Source organism: Triturus cristatus, chromosome 12 (assembly GCF_964204655.1).
Source record: "Triturus cristatus chromosome 12, aTriCri1.1, whole genome shotgun sequence".
NCBI classification, from domain to species: domain Eukaryota; kingdom Metazoa; phylum Chordata; class Amphibia; order Caudata; family Salamandridae; genus Triturus; species Triturus cristatus.
Window position 1 is genome coordinate 71,345,179 of NC_140595.1, and position 21,087 is coordinate 71,366,265.

The 21,087-nt window shown below is 43.1% G+C and overlaps 1 protein-coding gene across 1 annotated transcript in view; it reads right to left on the reverse strand.

Annotated features, from left to right (window-relative positions):
* LOC146772545 (ceramide synthase 2-like) overlaps window positions 1–21,087 on the reverse strand; it is a 244,517-nt gene that overhangs the window by 65,085 nt on the left and 158,345 nt on the right. Inside the window, exon 5 of the mRNA XM_085638549.1 lies at window positions 5,597–5,654. Coding sequence (XP_085494675.1) covers window positions 5,597–5,654 — 58 coding nt within the window. The remainder of the gene's footprint in view (window positions 1–5,596; window positions 5,655–21,087) is intronic.

A 21,087-nucleotide genomic window follows, 5' to 3' on the forward strand; every position in this document is an offset into this window, starting at 1 on the left:
CAGGAATTTAGGGATAACTGTCGACAAAGAGCTGAATCTTGAAAGACAAGTTAAAGCCATATGCACAACAGGTTCTCAGATGCTTTATTTAATCAAAAATAATATCCTGCCATTCATCCCTCAGTCAGCTAGAAGGACATAGTCCACAAGGTAAAGCACATCACAATTGGACCACTGTAACTCTCTTTGGTGCTCCAAAATACATCATCCTAAACTGCTGCAAAATACTGGACCTAGGCTGATCCTCGGTCTGAGAGATACCCTGAACTTAAAACTTCTGGACCAAATACACTGGCTCCAGAACACCGAAGATGTCTGTCTAATGCTCTCTATTCATGTCATAAAACAATGTACTCAATTATAACAGGGACCACCCAATACGCCTATAGGGCGAGGGTAATATACAATCAAAATCGCAACAATTGTCATGTGGGACTCACTCAGCAAGAGCTGGCGACCCCCTCGGGACCGCGAGCTTCTGTAATCGATTTACAGATTATTCAAAATCAATTTAATTGGTATGCACATGTTCATAAGATTCTTGAACAAATGTTAGTGTTGGACACATGATCGATTGAGATATACATATTCTTATTATATTTGATTCATAGTCCAGTATACAGACAATCAAAATAAAAGTGCTGGAAGGTGAAATGATAGTGCAGACGACGCAGTGCTAACATAAATTAAAAAGTTCAAATGACACACAAAAACAACACACTGTACATTCACCAATGGTTATATTATTCGAAGTCAGTCCTATGAGAAGCCTATGCAATAGGTTAAATCCTCACACTTGAGTAAATCCATAAAGTTGAATATTGTTGACGTCGTCCACCTAACACACGTGAATGTTTCGGTTCATCCAATGCCCCACAAAACTCACTAATCCTTGCTTCAGCATTAATTCAACAAACAAACGTTGTAATGTAAAGTTGTTGAGATATTGATAAAACAATTACCTTCCATGCTTCTCACTCACAGTATCAACGCTGTGAGAGAAGCGCAGAAGGTACTGAGATGGATTCTTATATAACCCATTTACATTACAACTTTTGTTAAAATTTTGATTGCCTGTAAAGTGAAATTTAAAACAAACAGAAGAATATACATATATGAATTGATCAAGTGTCCCGGACTAACATTTGTACAAGAGTGGTATTATGAATTTGATGTATGTGCATACCAATTGGATTTGAATAATCAATAAATCGATTACAGAAGCTCCAAGACCTGAGGGGTTGCCAGCTCCGGCAGAGTAAGTCCCGCATGACAATTGTTGAGATAAACTCGTATATGAAGTCTATTTTTCGTGGTACGTTCCCTCCAGAGTACTTCGATCTAAACACAGAGCTCTAATTATTATGCTAAGATTCTGGAAAGTAAGACGGGTTGGACGTCGGTTGGCTGCTATTAGATATCATATGCAGTCAAACCTTCTCTCCTTCAAGAATCAGATTTTAATAAAATTGTATTAATTTAAAATGCAATATGGGGTGTAGATTTGGGTGCCTTTCCCCGTCTCCTGCAGCTGGGCGCTCGCTCGATCTCCCTAGTTCCCGACCTGGGTCGCTTTAGTCGTTAGATTGGTGCGCTTGATAAGTCTTGCCTTTTCTTTCCCCTTAGCACCTTGAACCTTCTTGAGAAGTAGCTGTTTGTGCTATATAAATTGCTAAAATCAAATATAATGTAATGTAATACCTCTAGCTGCTTACATTTCCCTAACCAGTGAATATCAGTTCCTTCATAAAAGACGAGCACCAATATACAGGCAGCGAGTAGGATTCAAGCATCCATAGGCCACCAAGTTATTGCCCATCTGACTATGGAAGGATTCTATGCATTTCAATTGTGCCAATAGGATCTTAATGCTCTAAGGGCCCGATTTAGATCTTGGCGGATGGGTTACTCGGTCACAATGGTGACGAATATCCTGTTCGCCAAAATATAAATCCCATTATTTTCTATAGGATTTATATTTTGGCGGACAGGATATCCGTCACCGTTGTGATGGAGTAACCTGTTTGCCAAGATCTAAATCAGGGCCAAAGTGTTTCTGGACAGGTCAGACGTGCATAATTTGAGCCGGTGGTTTCCGGTGCTCGGCACCGGCACTTAATTGGTTTCCGGTGCTCAATACTGGCACTTAATTGTCAACACTGCAATTATGACAGTCTGCCACATGGTGGCGCTGCTCATCTAATTTAGAGATAAGCAGAACAATGGTTGTTTATGAATACAATATATATTAAAAATAAATAATACCTGCCTCCCCAGCCATTCCTTTAGCTCTGGGGACCTGGAATAATCTGAATCGTCGCCCTTGCAGGTGAGAGCGATGGTCAGTAGTTGTGTTGTTCCTGTCATTGGCAGAGAGGACAGGGGCAACGGGTGGTGCAAGCTGCAGTGGTCTCCTGGTCAGGGCCCTGGCACTTATTTTACAAATTAAGCACTGTTTTCAGTGTGGCAATCTTAACATAGTTGAACTGCGGGCACCATATGGCTCCATCTATCAGGAGCATGTAGTATTGAATGTCTGCAAATTTATTGTCTGCAGAACCGGCCTCCGAATAATTCACTTTCTATTTGCCCAAACCCCTGTAAGCGAGGGACTTTTCTGCCTAGAGCTGGAATCTCTCTCTGTGTTTGCCTTGACTAGCATGTTGGTCAAAATTAATTCTGGATGAGTCACAGGCCATAAGTTCCAAATTGGTATCCCATTATGCAAAGTGTGCAAGTGCTTAGTTTTCAATTACTGGGGACCAAATCACATTTCTTTAAAAAGGTGTCTCAGTTCGGGGCAAGAATCTCTATGCATATGTAGAGCAGTAGCATCGATGACAGATCCCTACACCCCTTGCGTACGTATTGAGAAGGAAAATGTTACTTAACTGAAACAATCGGTTCGCAGTTTGTAGGGATGTAGAGATGTGCTTTGCACAGTTCTGCCATCTTGAATTTGGTGCAGAGGTTGAAACTCTTGCTTAAACATAGATTTTTCAGATTCAAGGGGACTCCTGATTCCTTCCCTGAAGACCAAAATGTACCAGTAAAATGACTTTACCCCAGTATATTTTTTCCAAACCAGCAGATATGGACATACCTTTTGGTAGTGTGTGACCAACACACTATACAAGCATAATCCTGACCATGAACTCACTGGAGATGAGACCAGCATCGAACAATTGTACGATGGTTGAATCAAATTATTCTGAACTGAATCAGATGGAATAATTTTAGGACATTTTCATTTCTTCAAGAGTTTGGGTGTCAAGTACCTATGAGTTATAATACTGTAATGTATTTTCTTGTGCTGCAGGCAACTCAAGACCTGCAACAACTTCTCCAACTTCACCAAACGTAGATCCACTTTGAGCACAGCTCTAACTTAGTGTACAGGAAAATGCTGCCATGGCTCGCCTTTCCCCCAAGTTTGATACATATCTTTTTTTAAACTTCTAGAGATATAGTAAGTTCTCAGGTAAGTATCGTTATTAACAAATGCCCTCTTATTTGCTTTCATAACCCAGTGGTGAATTTGGATGAGGCTTATCCGAAACATTTTTTTTTTTTTAAATCTAATTAGTAACTCTCTCTACTTGCACCTATCATGACAGAAAGACAGAAGAGGAGAATAAAAGTAGAAAAGAATGAGAGGTAAGAAAATAAAGCTAGACAAATGATGTGACATAAATGCGAAAGAGAGATCTAAAGATGCAGGAAGTATACGGTGGTGGAAGAAAGACACGAGGTGGGAACAAGACCAGGAAGCATTGGTAATTGGCGAGCCTGGCATACAGCAGCGGGACCCGAAGACAAACTATAGGCACCTGCACTCATTATTATCCATAATTTAAGCACTGAAACTACCTAAAATACAGCTGGAATTCCTGCAGCAGCAAATTAAAGGGCACTTGAAAGTTGTCTCTCTGTGGGAGAGCTCTTTTGATGCCTCTGTTTACGCAGCTGAAGCAAATAGTGGTTGACTGCTCCTGTAAACAGTGGTGTTAGTTTACGCCGGTACAGTAAGATTCATTACTGCCACACAATGGGGTGAGAAACATGTCCAGGAAAAATGGGAGGTAAACACACCCTGAAAGGGACAGTTAATCCATCCTAAACAGTGCAAGGCACTGGTGATACCAATGACTTATGGTTGAGTGTGTATGAAGTTAAATCTCAACGCTAAGAATATGGCAGCTATAACTGTACAACTGCAACCACTGAGCCACATCTATATATGTGTGTATATACACACACACACATATACACACATATATACTTACATACACACACACACACACATACACAGTTTGCAATGTGCAATATGCTATTTGTTACAATTGTTGAGGGTCGAGAGGCGCCACAGCTCACAAGAGATGGAGGTAAAAATGGGTCAGACAAAGTGGTAAAGTATGCACTTGAGGTCTAACTAACAGAGTAACTCCACACTAAGTCATAACCTGCACATGGAGCCGTAACCTTTACACAGACTCACCTGCTTATGAGTGGATCTTTTCTTTGGCTACAATTATTTAACTATTTTTGAGTTTATGCAGTTTTGGTTTGAATATTGTTTGTGCTTTTTTACTCAACAAAGATGTTCAAGAGCATATATTGTAATGTACCCTTCTCTCAAATAATCTTATAAATTTAACACAAAATATATTTAGAAATGACCCAGATGGGGTAAAAGAAATATCTCTTGCATAACATAGTGAAGATACTCTGCAGGTCTAGTGAGAGTATATCTTCAAACACAACAATAAACTTATAGGCGGTCAATAAAATCAGAGATGAAAGAAAAGAACTATACAAGGATATAGAAAAATGGTAAAGTATGCCCTTAAGGTCTAAAAATCCAAGATTAAATTACAAAGCGATTGCTAGAAGACTGGCAGGAGGTGTTTCTGAGTAGGACGTGGGTGTAATAATGGACAACAAATTATTTATAAGCAGCTGATGTAATTCAGTAGCAAAGATAGAACATTCAATACTAGGTCGATTAAAAGGCAAAACACGATCAGAGCCAAAAAAAGTAATTATTAGACGTTAAAACACATTAGTGAGCTGCCCTTTAAAAACTGCATTCACTTTTGTACACCGCAAAACAGCATTGACAACCACTAGAAATCAGGACTACGGGCTGGCATCGGGTAAAGGAATGGAAAATTTGCTATGAAAAAAATGAAAGAGCAATGCAGCGGAGAGGGAAGACATGTTTTCAGTAAAGCGCAATAATTATTGTAGGAGTTAAAAAATGACCTCCTGGAATTTGAAACATGACACATCAACAGAGGGTTGGAGCAAGTGTCTGTTTCTCATCTAGTACATTCTATTTTAAAAGTATTCAATTTATAAAGGTAATACCAGTTGTATATCAATTAACACAACCCTACAGAGTACAACTCTGAAGAAATTATAGGTTTAGCAATATTCATTCTTGGTATCGCAGTCTTGGTCTATTTATATTATGCATGCCTCACCTTTATTTTCTAATGTAGCACACCAAAGACAATTATATTGACATTAAAATGATGCTGGCTCCCTCCATGCACTTTAGCTCACTGTGGTACGGAGGATGATATATACTCACATCATGCAGGAGAGCCAGTCCAAAGAAGAAGGAAAAGACATAGAACACAAACCTCCAGCTGCGTAGAAAAAGAAAAGACACTTAAAGGAAACAGAAAACAGACTACAGGAAATGGAAAATGCGTCTAGCATTTGTTTTATGAAATTTGACAACGTGATCATATAATTAGGTCATCATACATATTTAAATCAAAAACTAAAATTGTTAAGCAAATTCAATTCTGTATATTAACTAGATGAGGCACAACGCAATGAAGCGATGTACTTAGGTTGACAGAATATGCTTAACTGCAGATGGCGAATTTAGAACTCAATCTTACTGAATCACTGCCCACTCAATCAGTTATTCTACAGGTGGCACAGTGTCTGCTGTTTATCAATGGGTAGTATGGTGCATCCAAGTTGATAGGACATTTATCTCAGCATTCAACAGAATTGTGCAACTCCTGTATACTTTGAAGAGCAATTAGTAGTTCTTTATATTTTCTTTACTCTGTCACAGTTCTCTACCCTATCAGTGGTGTCTCTGTAGGTGAATTTTACATGGCAGAAGCCCACTGTCTGGGTCACCTAGAGGGGGCAATCAAAGTGTAAAGATGGTATATATATATATATATATATATATATATATATATATCCACACACACGCACACATATAAATATATATATATACTCATAAATATACACATTTACATATAACTATATACATACATATAGATAGATAAATACAAAAAATATATAAACATGTATAAGTTTGCTTAAGATGTATAAAACTCACTTTGTATTTATGTGTGTATATATGCACACACAATGAAACTGTTTGGCCCACCTAGAAAGGGAAGGGCAATCAAAGTCTATATACATACTTGAAAGTCAGAGTTTATTAAATACATCTTTAATCTACATATACTACCTTCCATTATATACATATATTTATTCTGCAAAAAAAAGCCCCGAGCTTTGAAGTAGCACTCGACGAGGGTAAAGTTCACAAAACCTTTTATTCAGGAAAAGCGGATGTGAATCCAAATGAGTCTCTCTCCCTTACGCGTTTCGGTGCTCCAAGCACCTTAATCATAGGGCGGCGCCTCAGTAACCATGGAATGGACCTCCATCTATAATTCCCACGTTGCACTCGCTTTCCAGTAAGCGGTATGCCAGTGTAACGCCCTGAACGTCTCAGGATCGTTTAACAGACACGACAATGAGGACGCAACCACTAGTGAAGGGTTAGTTGTTTTAATGAAGGCAAATATAATACAAAGAATAAACAAGTTATAGTCACTGGAATCCTCCAGGCTAAGTACGTTACCAGCCCACAGCACGGATGGTCCTAACCGTCCTCTGCATATACGCCGGTCCCGGCGTATGCCAACAGAGGGCAGAAATGAAATGGCCGACAATGCCAATCGGTAGGCTGTGAGGGGCACGAAGAGTGTTGGGGAGAATCGAGGAGTCAGGGAAACACCCAGCCGGGGTCTCTACCTGAAGGGAGCAGCCGCTCAACCTCTTCCTCAGACTGCACCGGGACGCGGAGTCACCGCCTGGTGATGCGTCACCGATACCCCAATCACAAGCAAGAAGACTGAACCGAGAGCAGCCGCTCGATCGATCCTGTGGACTTCCGAGTCTGTAACGCGGCAAACACCTCCTGGTGTGCGTTACAGCTGGCAGTCCCTGTGTCTCTGGTCGGGCTGGGAGTTACGACTCCAACCAGCAAAAGCGCCACTGCGCTTGGACTCAGCCGAGTCAAAAAGCGAAGCTCAATGGTTGACCGGTAGAGCTTCCGGGTCCTTCACAGGTGACGATGGGGCAAGACACGGCCCAGGGAGTAACGACTCGACCTACCTCCGTTCTTGCCTTACTGGAGCACCACTCCGGAACACTGCTCTTCACGAAGCAGGTACGTCGGTGTGAACACAATATCCGACAGCGTTGTACCTCCCGGTTCCTCCCTTTATAGGGCGTGTTTTCCTTGAGTTATGTAACAGCTCTCCTGTTTACATAAGGGCGTGTTTCCTTGAGTTATGTAACAGCTCTCCTGTTTACATAAGGGCGTGTTTCCCTTGTATGACAGGAATTCTTGACAGTACATCCTCCCTCTCAGCGGCTCCCCACGGGTCCAGCGCTGGCAGGAAAACGCCGATGGAACAAGGAGACCAAGCGCGGAGCATGAACCCCTTCAGCCGGTTCCCATGAATGCTCCTCCGGGCCATAGCCTTTCCACGCAACCAGGTACCACAGCTTCCCCCTGCGCCATTTGGACGCCCGTATGCCCGACACTTCATACTCCACCTCCGACTCCACGCATACCGGCCGAGGTGTCCCAGACGGCTTGGAGGGTGCTGGTTTGAGCAATGATACATGAAAGACAGGGTGTATCCGCAATGACTGGGGCAAGCACACCTTCACGTTCACGGGACCCATACACTTGGTAATTCGATAGGGGCCCATGTACTTGGGATGGAACACACTGTTCTTTCGAAACCTCATGTTTCTTGTGGATATCCAGACGTAGTCTCCAGTGCGGTACAGTGGCCCGGGCCTTCTCTTCCTATCTGCCGCAGCCTTGTATCTTCTCTTGGCCTCTATTAGGACAGCCCTTGAGCGCATCAATGTGTCTTTTATGTGTGCCACCCTGTCCGCTGTGGCGGGAATCCTGTCCTCTCTGAACGGATGTAGAAATGGCAAGAACCTGGGATGTTGGCCATAGTTGCTATAGAACGGAGATGACTGTGTGGAGCTGTGAGTGGCGTTGTTATAGGCTATCTCTGCAACCCATAGCAAGTCGACCCATTCTTCCCTGCCCTGGTCCACAAAACATCGCAGATACTGTTTGAGCGTTTGGTTCAGGCGCTCGGTTTGGCCGTCCGTTTGAGGGTGGTAGCTGGTGGACAGGGCGGTCTTAACATGCAGCGCAGTGCACCAAGTCTTCCAGAATTGCGCAGTAAACTGCGACCCCCGGTCCGACACGATCACCCCAGGTAATCCATGCAGTCATCTCCGTTCTATAGCAACTATGGCCAACATCCCAGGTTCTTGCCATTTCTACATCCGTTCAGAGAGGACAGGATTCCCGCCACAGCGGACAGGGTGGCACACATAAAAGACACGTTGATGCGCTCAAGGGCTGTCCTAATAGAGGCCAAGAGAAGATACAAGGCTGCGGCAGATAGGAAGAGAAGGCCCGGGCCACTGTACCGCACTGGAGACTACGTCTGGATATCCACAAGAAACATGAGGTTTCGAAAGAACAGTGTGTTCCATCCCAAGTACATGGGCCCCTATCGAATTACCAAGTGTATGGGTCCCGTGAACGTGAAGGTGTGCTTGCCCCAGTCATTGCGGATACACCCTGTCTTTCATGTATCATTGCTCAAACCAGCACCCTCCAAGCCGTCTGGGACACCTCGGCCGGTATGCGTGGAGTCGGAGGTGGAGTATGAAGTGTCGGGCATACGGGCGTCCAAATGGCGCAGGGGGAAGCTGTGGTACCTGGTTGCGTGGAAAGGCTATGGCCCGGAGGAGCATTCATGGGAACCGGCTGAAGGGGTTCATGCTCCGCGCTTGGTCTCCTTGTTCCATCGGCGTTTTCCTGCCAGCGCTGGACCCGTGGGGAGCCGCTGAGAGGGAGGATGTACTGTCAAGAATTCCTGTCATACAAGGGAAACACGCCCTTATGTAAACAGGAGAGCTGTTACATAACTCAAGGAAACACGCCCTTATGTAAACAGGAGAGCTGTTACATAACTCAAGGAAAACACGCCCTATAAAGGGAGGAACCGGGAGGTACAACGCGGTCGGATATTTTGTAACGCCCTGAACGTCTCAGGATCGTTTAACAGACACGACAATGAGGACGCAACCACTAGTGAAGGGTTAGTTGTTTTAATGAAGGCAAATATAATACAAAGAATAAACAAGTTATAGTCACTGGAATCCTCCAGGCTAAGTACGTTACCAGCCCACAGCACGGATGGTCCTAACCGTCCTCTGCATATACGCCGGTCCCGGCGTATGCCAACAGAGGGCAGAAATGAAATGGCCGACAATGCCAATCGGTAGGCTGTGAGGGGCACGAAGAGTGTTGGGGAGAATCGAGGAGTCAGGGAAACACCCAGCCGGGGTCTCTACCTGAAGGGAGCAGCCGCTCAACCTCTTCCTCAGACTGCACCGGGACGCGGAGTCACCTCCTGGTGATGCGTCACCGATACCCCAATCACAAGCAAGAAGACTGAACCGAGAGCAGCCGCTCGATCGATCCTGTGGACTTCCGAGTCTGTAACGCGGCAAACACCTCCTGGTGTGCGTTACAGCTGGCAGTCCCTGTGTCTCTGGTCGGGCTGGGAGTTACGACTCCAACCAGCAAAAGCGCCACTGCGCTTGGACTCAGCCGAGTCAAAAAGCGAAGCTCAATGGTTGACCGGTAGAGCTTCCGGGTCCTTCACAGGTGACGATGGGGCAAGACACGGCCCAGGGAGTAACGACTCGACCTACCTCCGTTCTTGCCTTACTGGAGCACCACTCCGGAACACTGCTCTTCACGAAGCAGGTACGTCGGTGTGAACACAATATCCGACAGCGTTGTACCTCCCGGTTCCTCCCTTTATAGGGCGTGTTTTCCTTGAGTTATGTAACAGCTCTCCTGTTTACATAAGGGCGTGTTTCCTTGAGTTATGTAACAGCTCTCCTGTTTACATAAGGGCGTGTTTCCCTTGTATGACAGGAATTCTTGACAGCCAGGAGTAGAAGTCCCGATCCTTCCATTCAAATATGACCACGTTTACCAATTATTTTTACTGCTGATTGAATTTCATTTCTTTCACAGCCCTCCAGTGGGCCTCAGAGCCACAAGTCCATTTTTCAATCTGGATACCCCCATGCTGTAAAGAGGCTGCAGTTAATTAACCGGCCCCACAGACAAAGTCCAGTTGCAAGAAGCGGTGCATACTTCCACGGCCGGATTCACATCCGCTTTTCCTGAATAAAAGGGTTTGTGAACTTTACCCTCGTGGAGTGCTACTTCAATATATATATATATATATATATATATATATATATATATATATATATATATATATATATATATATATATATATATATATATATATATATATATATATATATATATATATATATATATATATATATATATATATATATATATATATATATATATATATATATATATATATATATATATATATATATATATATATATATATATATATATATATATATATATATATATATATATATATATATATATATATATATATATATATATATATATATATATATATATTTCACGTTTTCCTGCCACTAGCTCCGAACTCAGGGCGGGTGCTCTCCCCCACAGCGAGGGCAGAAACTCGCTTGCTAGTCAACAACCTCCAAGAAAAATCGGGAGCACTCACTGGGTCACTTTTGTTATAAAATCTTATTCTGCCACAGCTATTCCCTCCACAAACTGTTTCAGCGTCATTGCCTTTCTCAAGTGCTGGAAATAGTCATGTCTCGGCATAATCACATCTTCAAATGCTGGAATTGCAGAAAATGAAACACAGAGTCTGGCTGGCTATAAAAGGTGGAATCACTACTGCCATTGGTGAGTTGTAAACCAATGGGAGAATAGTATGGTCGGGAACTCCTACGGCTTTCATGCCGTTTGCGCACCATGATTTCCCCACCGCATGACACATTCAGTCCATATGGTGACAATCCAGAAACCCATTCCCCGATGGGAATACAGGGGGGATCATGGCGTCTGCACCTCTTCCCGACCCATGCCGTGAGTGCAACATTTCACTCCAGCTGCCATTTATCCCTTGTTTAGGGGTAACCAGTGCTCCGTGAGCTGAACCCCTTGCCACAGCCCCTAGATGTAAAACCACGACGTCCCAGCAGGTGTCCATTAAATAACAGCGGCACCACAAGTTCGATAACTCGCACCCTCCATGGGCGACTCGGAAAGTCCTTTAGCGGCAGTTCACAAGCTTTCTAATTGCATTGTTCACGTTATATATATATATATATATATATATATATTCCAAAAACGCTGCAAAAGCAGTTCTCCTTCCTCCGACGTTGGTGCCAGCCAGTGGCAGCTGCAGCCACTTGGATATTTGTAAGGTTCTCAATTCTCAACCAGATGATTGAAATTAAAAGGCGGCACACCAGGAAACGGCACAACAAGTTTATTGTGCACCAAACTTAAGGACAATGCGTTTCGGCGTTAGCCTTTGTCAAGTAACTTCCCATACTTCAATTTCCTTTAGAAATAGGCTTCACGGTTGATAGACATATCTTTACACTCTTCGATCCGTAATTCATTCAATGCAACAGTTACAATTGAATCATTGTTTTTTCAAAATTATATAGATATATGAATCCTAACACGTAAATTAATAGTTGTGGAAATTAGGTGTAAAACAGAATACTGGGTTACGCACATCATAAATATCTTCCGAACCGTTCATGGACATAGTAAAGTTCAGGACGATACCTCTTTTCATGTGCTGCAGTGTGACAAATTCGCATTACACATTTATGGTCCTCTCAATATTAAAGACAATGAGTACTGGAATGCGTCTATTTACAATCTTTCATTGTGCGGCAGTGTGACCGATTCACATTGCATATTTGTTTTGTGTAATACACTCCTGTGGACTTCACAATATTAAAACCACTATAAACAGAGAATGAGAAAAATGAAATACATCTATTCACAGTCATGATTCAATATGCTTCTATTGCAATTATCATAAAACATTATTTTAGAGTTCTATGCGCTGCATATCGGATAAATCAATTGCCACACCTATGTTTGTCCCTCCCAGGATGTTACCGGTCTATGCGCTGGCACTGTTGCTACATGTCTGCAATGGTAATATGGGAGACCTTGCCTAAAGGTAAGCTCTATTATAGCTGCATTACCTTCCTTCCAAGTACTTATGTATCTATATTTATTACTTTTCTTCTAATTCAGCATCTCCAATGCACTACCCTATTTCTCACCCTATGCCTCTATCAATATATCCACTACCTACACTCTCTCATTCATCCCAAACCCCATACCACTACTATGATACCCAAAATAACCCTTTCTAGACTCTTCCCTCCTCTACCCCTACTTGCATCATCTCATACCTTTTTTACTATTCAGATCTCCCAAACAAGCTTTTCTAAACCCTTAGCTCTGACTCTTCCACCTCCCATTTACTCATTCCAAGCCTCCTCCTACTGCTATGAACTCAACAACAACAAAAAAAAAGATTATAGACCCTTCCCTCTTCTATCCCTCCACTATTCATTTTCAATCCAAAAAACAGAATAATTTGTCCACCACTAAAATTAATTTCACATTTCCATATACTTACTCCCCTCCACCTCCCCTTTACTCACTCCAAACCCCTCCTACGGCTGCAACCTAAAAATAAATACATAAAAAAATAATAAATAAAATTAAAATTCTAGGTCTTTCCCTCTTCCTTCTCAATGCAAATTACTCCCTGAAAAAGCACTTCACACCTCATCAGGGGAAGCAATCGCCATATAAATGCATACTTCCCCCCCCCCCTCTTCTATCCCTCCACTATCCTTCTCAATCCAAATAACTGGCATTTTGGCCCGGGTATTATGGGGGGCCATCGGGACATTGAACCGACACGTGCCATGGGGTGGTCTGTAAGGATCATTGCCCAGGTGCTGCTGCTGTACCCAATGTGCTGAACAAAAGAATTGTCTCTTCTCCCTCTCAGTTGGATGAAGCCACCAATTTACCACAGGATTTTATCTGTAGAGTCGGTTGTGGCGGATCCAGATATCAAGATTCTTTGCTGGAACGTCGCGGGTCTTTCAAGGAAGCTGGGACTCCCGGACTGGAATAGGCTTGTGGAGGGCTACTCCATTTGCATTTTCCAGGAAACATGGTGTAGGGAACCCTGTCACAAGGTAGGTTATTCGACTTACTTTGTCCCTGCTGTCCCCTCAGTTTCAGGGAAGGGACGCCCTTCGGGTGGTCTACTCATATGGGTTGATATTGCTCTTGACTGTCAGGTGGTTCAGCATCCTACCAATTCTCCCGACCTCCTCAACATTACTATAAAGGGTGCACGGGGTGGCCTCTTCTTGGACATTTTTAACGTCTATGCCAGAGGCACGAAGGGTGGTATACTATCGGCCACAATATCCTTACTAGAAGGTCTACTTAGGCAGCGCCCCAATAAATCTCGCATCTTGGTGGCAGGAGATCTGAATTGCACGTTTGAGCCCCTGGGCCTGGACGATATATTGGAAAGTGGTGAGGAGGACTCCAGGAGGGGTATTCCTGCCCTTGCGCTGCCTCCCATCAAGAGGTGGACCCAAGTGGCGGTACAGATCAACTCACTTAACATGGAATTTGATCTTAGGGCTGTCAATGGGAGGTCCAAGTCTGACCTAGTGGGTGCCCATACTTATAATAGGCCAAATCATACGTCCAGAATTGATTACATTCTTCTTGACTAGGGCATTGAGTAACCTATTTATTCTCCCTAGCATGGCCTCCCGTGTTAATAACAGGAAGTTGCTGCCGAAATCGAGGGGTTGGTTTACAAAAAAATGCAGAGTCAAGAAAAAAGCGCTGGTAGGGGCTGTTAAATCTAAATCCCAGGTAGCTATCAGGCTCGCAAGGAAAGATTACTCCCAGACTTTAAAGGCAGCAAAAAGAGAGGGGGAGGAGAAGTTCTGGGCGGACCTCTTGGCTGCAAGCTTGGACAGGAATGCTAGGGGATTTTAGAGTTTGGTAAGATCCAGGGATAGGCCTGTTGACACTTTGCTGACATGTAATATCCCAGCCCAGAATTGGTTTAGCCACTTCCTGCCCCTTTATACCCCTGTTGAGGGGGTTCTTAATGACTCCTTTACCCTGATGGTTGAGGCAGTGGACACTGAGGCTTATCCCTTTACCGACAGAGAAGTGGAGCTCGTAATCAAGTCCCTGGTCCCCCTAAAAGCTGCTGGGCCTGATGGGATACCCGGTGACTTGTTACGTGCTAATCCTAAGCAATGGGGGAAGTTGGTTTCCACCCTATTGAATGCAATCATGGGGGGAGCATCTGTACCGGAATCTTGGAAAGGGGCGGAGGTTGTCCCGATATTCAAGAAGGGATGCCGGGACAACCCCGCCAACTACAGGCCCATAAGCCTTATTGATTCATCCCAAAAGGTGGTAGGGAAGGTGATTCTGGGGAGAATCCTCCAATGGGTAGATGACAATAAGATTTTATCTGATTTCCAGGCTGGTTTTCGCTCTGGAACCGGGACTATCGAGCAAGTCTTCAGACTGGCCCTCTTGTATTGGAAGGTGGTGGTGCTGGGCAAGGGCAGTCTCTATTTGGCCTTTATTGACCTCAAGACCGCCTTTGACCTGGTACCTAGAGAGGAACTGTGGAGGGTCTTGCAGGGTTTGGGGGTGCCGTCCTATATCCTATCACTTCTGATAAAACTACACACAGACAGGTGCGGTGGGGTAAGAATGGGGAGAAAACTGATAGAATTCCAGTAAGTAGGGGTGTCCGCCAGGGATGTGTGTTAGCTCCCACCCTATTCTCTCTTTATGTGAATGGGGTGGTTGAGTATTTGCTACAAGAACCTGCTGATGCACCGTCCCTGGCGGGCACTCGGATCCCCACACTGCTCTTTGCAGATGATACCCTCCTTATTGCAAAGTCCCCCCAGGGCCTCCAAAAACTTCTTAAACGCTTCCAGGAGTTTTGTTCCCTTAGGGGATTGGTAATCAATGTCAATAAGACCAAATATTTGATCAGGAATCCACCTGGGAAACTGGGGCGCCCTCCCGTGTTGAACTCTGCTTACCTGGAGAGGGTATCAGAGTTTGATTACCTGGGAATCCGCCTTAGTGATTCTATGTGTTGGACTCCGCACATCAATAAGATGCTCCTTAACCACAAAAGGGTGGGTGGTGCTTTGCTCAGGGAACATCGTATTTCCACAAAACAATTTATTGCCCCAGTTGTGGAGATTTATAAAGCTAGAGGGGTTAGTGCTGCTTTATATGGGGCAGAGTTGTGGGGCATAGGCAATCTTGACGTGCTTGCAAAATCAGAGAGCAAATTTTTGAAAGATCGGATGGCTCTCCCTTCGAGTACACCTCCAGTTTAGTTGGACTTAGGCTGTAGATCAATTGCGGACCAAGCTCGACTACGTCCCTTGCTCTTGTGGGCCCACTTGTGGAGGGTCCCTGAACTAGCCTCCTATGCGGAGGGACTGTCCGAGGTGATGTCTATGGGGGGCTGGTGTAATATTAAATGGTTGAGGGACGTTAAACATCTTATGGGGGAGTTGGGCCTAGGTGAAGCTTGGGTTACTCGATCTGCCCCTCCCAAAGCCACTCTAAAGAAATTGTATTGGGATTGGGTTTCGTTTAAACTTGCTGTTGATCCACGCCAATGTAAGTCAACTGTAGCCTTTTTGAGGATTAAAGACGTGGTAGCTTACGAACCATATCTCGATATGATTTCTATTCCTTTTGATAGGGCCTTATATTCTAAATTCAGAGTAGGGATCCTACCTGTAGGTGATTTGATATCCCGGTGGAAATTGTCCCCCCAGCCTTCCCCCTTTTGTGCCCTCTGCTCCACGCGGGTCGAGACTGTGGCACATATTCTTTTTGAATGCCCTGACTATTGCTCTCCCAGGAGGTATTGGCTCAGACCACTTTGTAGACAGTTGGGAACTCGCAATCACACAGTCGCCCTGCGTATGTTACTGTCCGACACATCCACTTTGGTGGTTTGTGCTCTGTCTAAATGTTTAAAGTGGTCCTGGTTGATTCGTGCAAAAAGGCTTTCTATATCAATTTAATTCTGATTTTACTGTACTAATTGTATTTATTAAGTATTGTTTTTATTGTCATGTTGGAAAAGTGTTTTTTCTGCTGTTTTTCTTAACTGTTGAATTGCTTTCAAGATATTTTATGTATCGAAATAAAGCCTATAAGTGACAAATAACTGACTAACATATCCACCACTCAAATTACTTTCATATTTCCCTATACTAATTCACCACTAATCCTTTATGGGTTCCGAAGTAGCATGCTGCTCGCTGAAAAAGCACTTCAACACCTCATCAGGGGAAGCAAGCACTATATAAATGCAAACCTTTTTCCTTCTTTTATCAATCCACTATCATTTTCAATCCAAATAACTGACTAACATATCCACCACTCAAATGACTTTCATATTTCACTATACTAATTCACCACTAATCCTCTATGGGTTCTGGAGTAGCGTGCTACTCGCTGAAAAAGCAATTTGACACCTCGTCAGGGGTAGTAAGCGCTATATAAATCCAATTACAATACTAAATATATATGTGTGTGTATGTATGTGTAAGTTTGCTTATAATGTTTACATGTCAGTATGTATGTGTACACACAGAAACACACTCATTCATACATACAATGTCAGATTTAAACATTTTAAGCAAACATGTAGGCTCATGTATTGTCTCAAATAATAGCTGCTTTGAGGTTATAGGTTGCGTGGAGAATCATCTAGTTCAAGCTGTTTGTCTGTTGCTTGCATTCGATCTTTCTATCCATTTACTACTTTATCTTTGATAAGTTCCACTCTGTCCTTTATGGTGTGATCTTACAATGCCATGCGTGTGTTGAATGTTAGTGAACTGCCCATTATTCTTAGTCTGCACACAAGATGCTGCACATTCACAGTACCCACTGGACATCCACACTAGAAGACGCATCAGTAAAGATAAGTGTGGAACTGATGTCACGGACACTAGATTATTTTTATTGAGGCGTACCAATGGAAAGCCTGGGCGGTGTTAGTATGAACATTGATTGTACCACTATCTTATGTACACACTGTATTCATGCATAAAAGGCTAAAACAGAGGTGCTCTGGGTAACTAGGCACACTTCAGGCATTCCTCATGCATAAGGCTGCTTAGGGGATTACTCTAACTAGGGATACAAAATTGTCCTCGTAAGAAAGATTAGAGTGAGTCCTTCTCATTGTCCGACAAACACAAATGTTTCTAGTTATGCTCTTCACAGGTAATCTTGATCTTGCCAACATGTACTTTGTCAGGTGGGTGTAACCCTTTGATTCCCTCAGGGCTTAATATCACGTCTAGTAAATGTACGTCCACACTACAGACGACAGCTAATTCTCAGTAAGGACAGCACCCATGTAAAGGCTCTGTCAGATTTCCAATTTAAACTGATTTTATGCCATGCGGAGTAGTACTTTGCGGCGGTGTCAACTGTAAGATAATAAAACAACTCTTAGACCATTTGTTTCAATACCTTGCAGAATACACTATGCTATAGAATGATTTTTAACTGGTCAAGAAGTTATGCCGCACTGAAAGAACAAATGTCGGTGAGATCAGGATTATCTGTAAAGAATATTAGAAAGATTTGCTCTTGACCAACGGTACGAGAGACTCACTCTAATATCTTCTGGTCTGCTTACAAGGGCCATATTCTATACCTTGAGTTTTACCTCTAGAGTGTGGAAATCATTTGTGTTGCTACTCTCTTTCTCTGCACAGCACCCTATAAGGACTATATACCAAGAATCTTTCTATGAATTAATGCTGTTTGGATAAGATGTGTGCCAACATAATTCTGGTCACATAACTGGATTGGGAAATCAAATGTGGCTTAAATAGCTTGGCTAATCACAGTCATACTGTACTACAAACAACAATCACAAGGAACTCATTCAAAGATATTTTTCTAATACATGCAACATTAATGGTTGCTTTTGAATTAATCTAGCACATGTAAAACAAAAGACAATAAAGAATGAAAAATAAAGTAAGACCAAATCAAGTCAAAACAGTAAGTCCATACACAGCCTATTTTCTTATTGAAATCTACCAAACCTCAGCCGAGGTCTTTATTTAATGTACACTTTTCAAATCACATATAAAAACATTTTATATATACATAATACCTCTCTTTCTTACAATTATAGTGCAATGTGAACCCCAGTGAAAACAAAAAAAACATAACCTGTTATAAAGTAACCAAACAAGAAGAGGGAGAATATAGAAGGTTATTGGAAAAATTATAAGGACAGTTTATATACAATTAACAATAATTCAGTCAGGGCTGTCTCTTATTATGTTGTCTACGGCGTTTCGACCCACTTTTAAACATCGGGTACATCTATGGGCAGTGTTTTTGCCCCCAGCCTGGCCAATCTGTACGTACACTTGTTCGAACAACAATGTGTCTTGTGCACTGACAACCCCTTCCGTGACCATATTGTCATATGGAAACGCTATATTGACGATATTTTCGTCATATGGCGAGGTGACTTTGCAACCCTAGAGACCTTTCACCTTTGGCTCAATGAACAGAATTCCTTCCTTAATTTCACCATGGAAGCGAGCAAACTGAGTTTACCATTCTTAGACCTTCTCATCTTTCCCACTGCCAACGGATTAGGGAGTGAGCTGTATACTAAACCTATGGCAAGGAATTCTCTCCTGTCATATGAAAGTTTCCATCCCAAGTCACTCAGGTCCGGCTTACCATTTGGACAGTTTCTCCGCTTGAGACGTAACTGTTCTGACACTGATAAATTCAAAGAACATGCTGACGTTCTCTCGAGGAATTTAAGGGCCAGGCAGTACCCCTCGAAATTGATCAAACAATCCTATTAGCGGGCTAGCAACAACAATCGCGATGCCCTATTAGAACCATCGGTACCCAAGGCCTCTCTGGATAGATTGACATGTGTCCAGACGTTCAGCACTCACTCTAATCAACTTCAGAAAATCATACGAAAAAACTGGCGCATTCTGAATGTGGGACAGATACATCTTAGCCCTCCACTTTTTTCGTTCAAGAGAAGTGCGAATTTGCGAGACACACTAGTACACACGCGCCCAAAGAACAGAGTGATCTCTAAGACCAACACCTTGTGGAATTTGCCACCTGTCCAAGGGCATTATGCATGTGGCAACTGTGCAGTATGCCCTAACACCAGACACACTACAGAAGTAGACATAGGGACAAACAAACCCTGGAGGCAGATTAAACACACTAACTGCAATAGTGAGAGGGTAATCTACTTGATCACTTGCCCCTGCGATTTAAGATACGTAGGTATGACCACGAGAAAGGTCAAACTCAGGATAATGGAACACAAAAGTACCATTAGATGCCAAAGGCAGGCAACCCGGATGACGAGACACTTTGTGGAATCCAAACACAGCCCTGACGACATTAGGTGGACGATCATAGAACAACCCTTCATCCCGTCCCAAATAACAGATGTGTCCACTTTCCTATTCAGAAAGGAGCAACGCTGGGTTTTTACACTCCAAAGCGACACGATAGGGCTCAACGAGTCAATTCCTTGGACTTCGTTGTGATACTGCAGGATCTAAGCCCAGGTTGCTGACGATGGGGCTTTTCCCTTTCCTTTCCAGTGAAGTCTCACGAAACAGCATATCAGTAGAATTAACATAAAAACTTTAGTTGTATCTATTGGTACTTCAGTCCACTATGAGAAGCATGGGAGAGTGGCATACATCATTCCAACCTTCTCATTAAGCCATCTCTTAATACATAACATCTCCTCAGGTAGAGGGACACTCATATGTATTACAGCCAAAGACTGACTCGGACTTTCCTAGGGAAATTTGAATCCTCGTCCAGTCAGACACAAGAGGATGTACGTTCAGTCCATTGTAATTCTATCTAGAATGTTTTCAGTTCTTCCTGCACCTCTGACTCTTAGAGCGTCCTGTCACTGAATTGCTACAACTTAGGACGCATCTATCCCGGACGCAAACGTACCTTCTTCTATTCCGATTATGTTTGGGTTAATAACCACAATCATGTGACACAAGAGTGTAGATTTTCACAGCGGGGCCAGATGGGACTGTGTTTCCACTCATAAGATATATTTCTGTCTACTACATCGCACAATTCCGGCCATAAGCGCGCTAAATAATTTGTGAAGACCACAATCCCCAGCATTCGTTGCGTTCTTGACGCACGTTTGTTTAGCGTGTTGCGTCATCGCGCATCTGCACGATGATTGGTCCGACGCCCGGAACTTCATACAGATGACTGTTATGAAGGGCAGGCTTACGATGCTCCGGTTACGCTCGGTACAACTAGGTAGAAGGTCCGGGGTAACGACGGACAGGTAAGCCTGCTCTCTGCTCATCTGTACACAACGACTTAGTCTCTTTACTAAATCCTACCTTAGAGATTGGTCTTGGAGTCATTTCTGGCTATATTCAGTTATATGGTTTGACATTCGCCTGCTGTTGGTGATTTCAGTATCATTCTTGTCATGGACATGCTTACTTAAGACCCTGGTTAATCTGGTTTCCAGTACTTTAGTAGCATGGTTGTATATATTTTACAGTCAGTCAACATACCTATGTCTGTTTTTAGGTTTTTTAATTTTCATGGTTATACAGCTTTTTGCTCACACA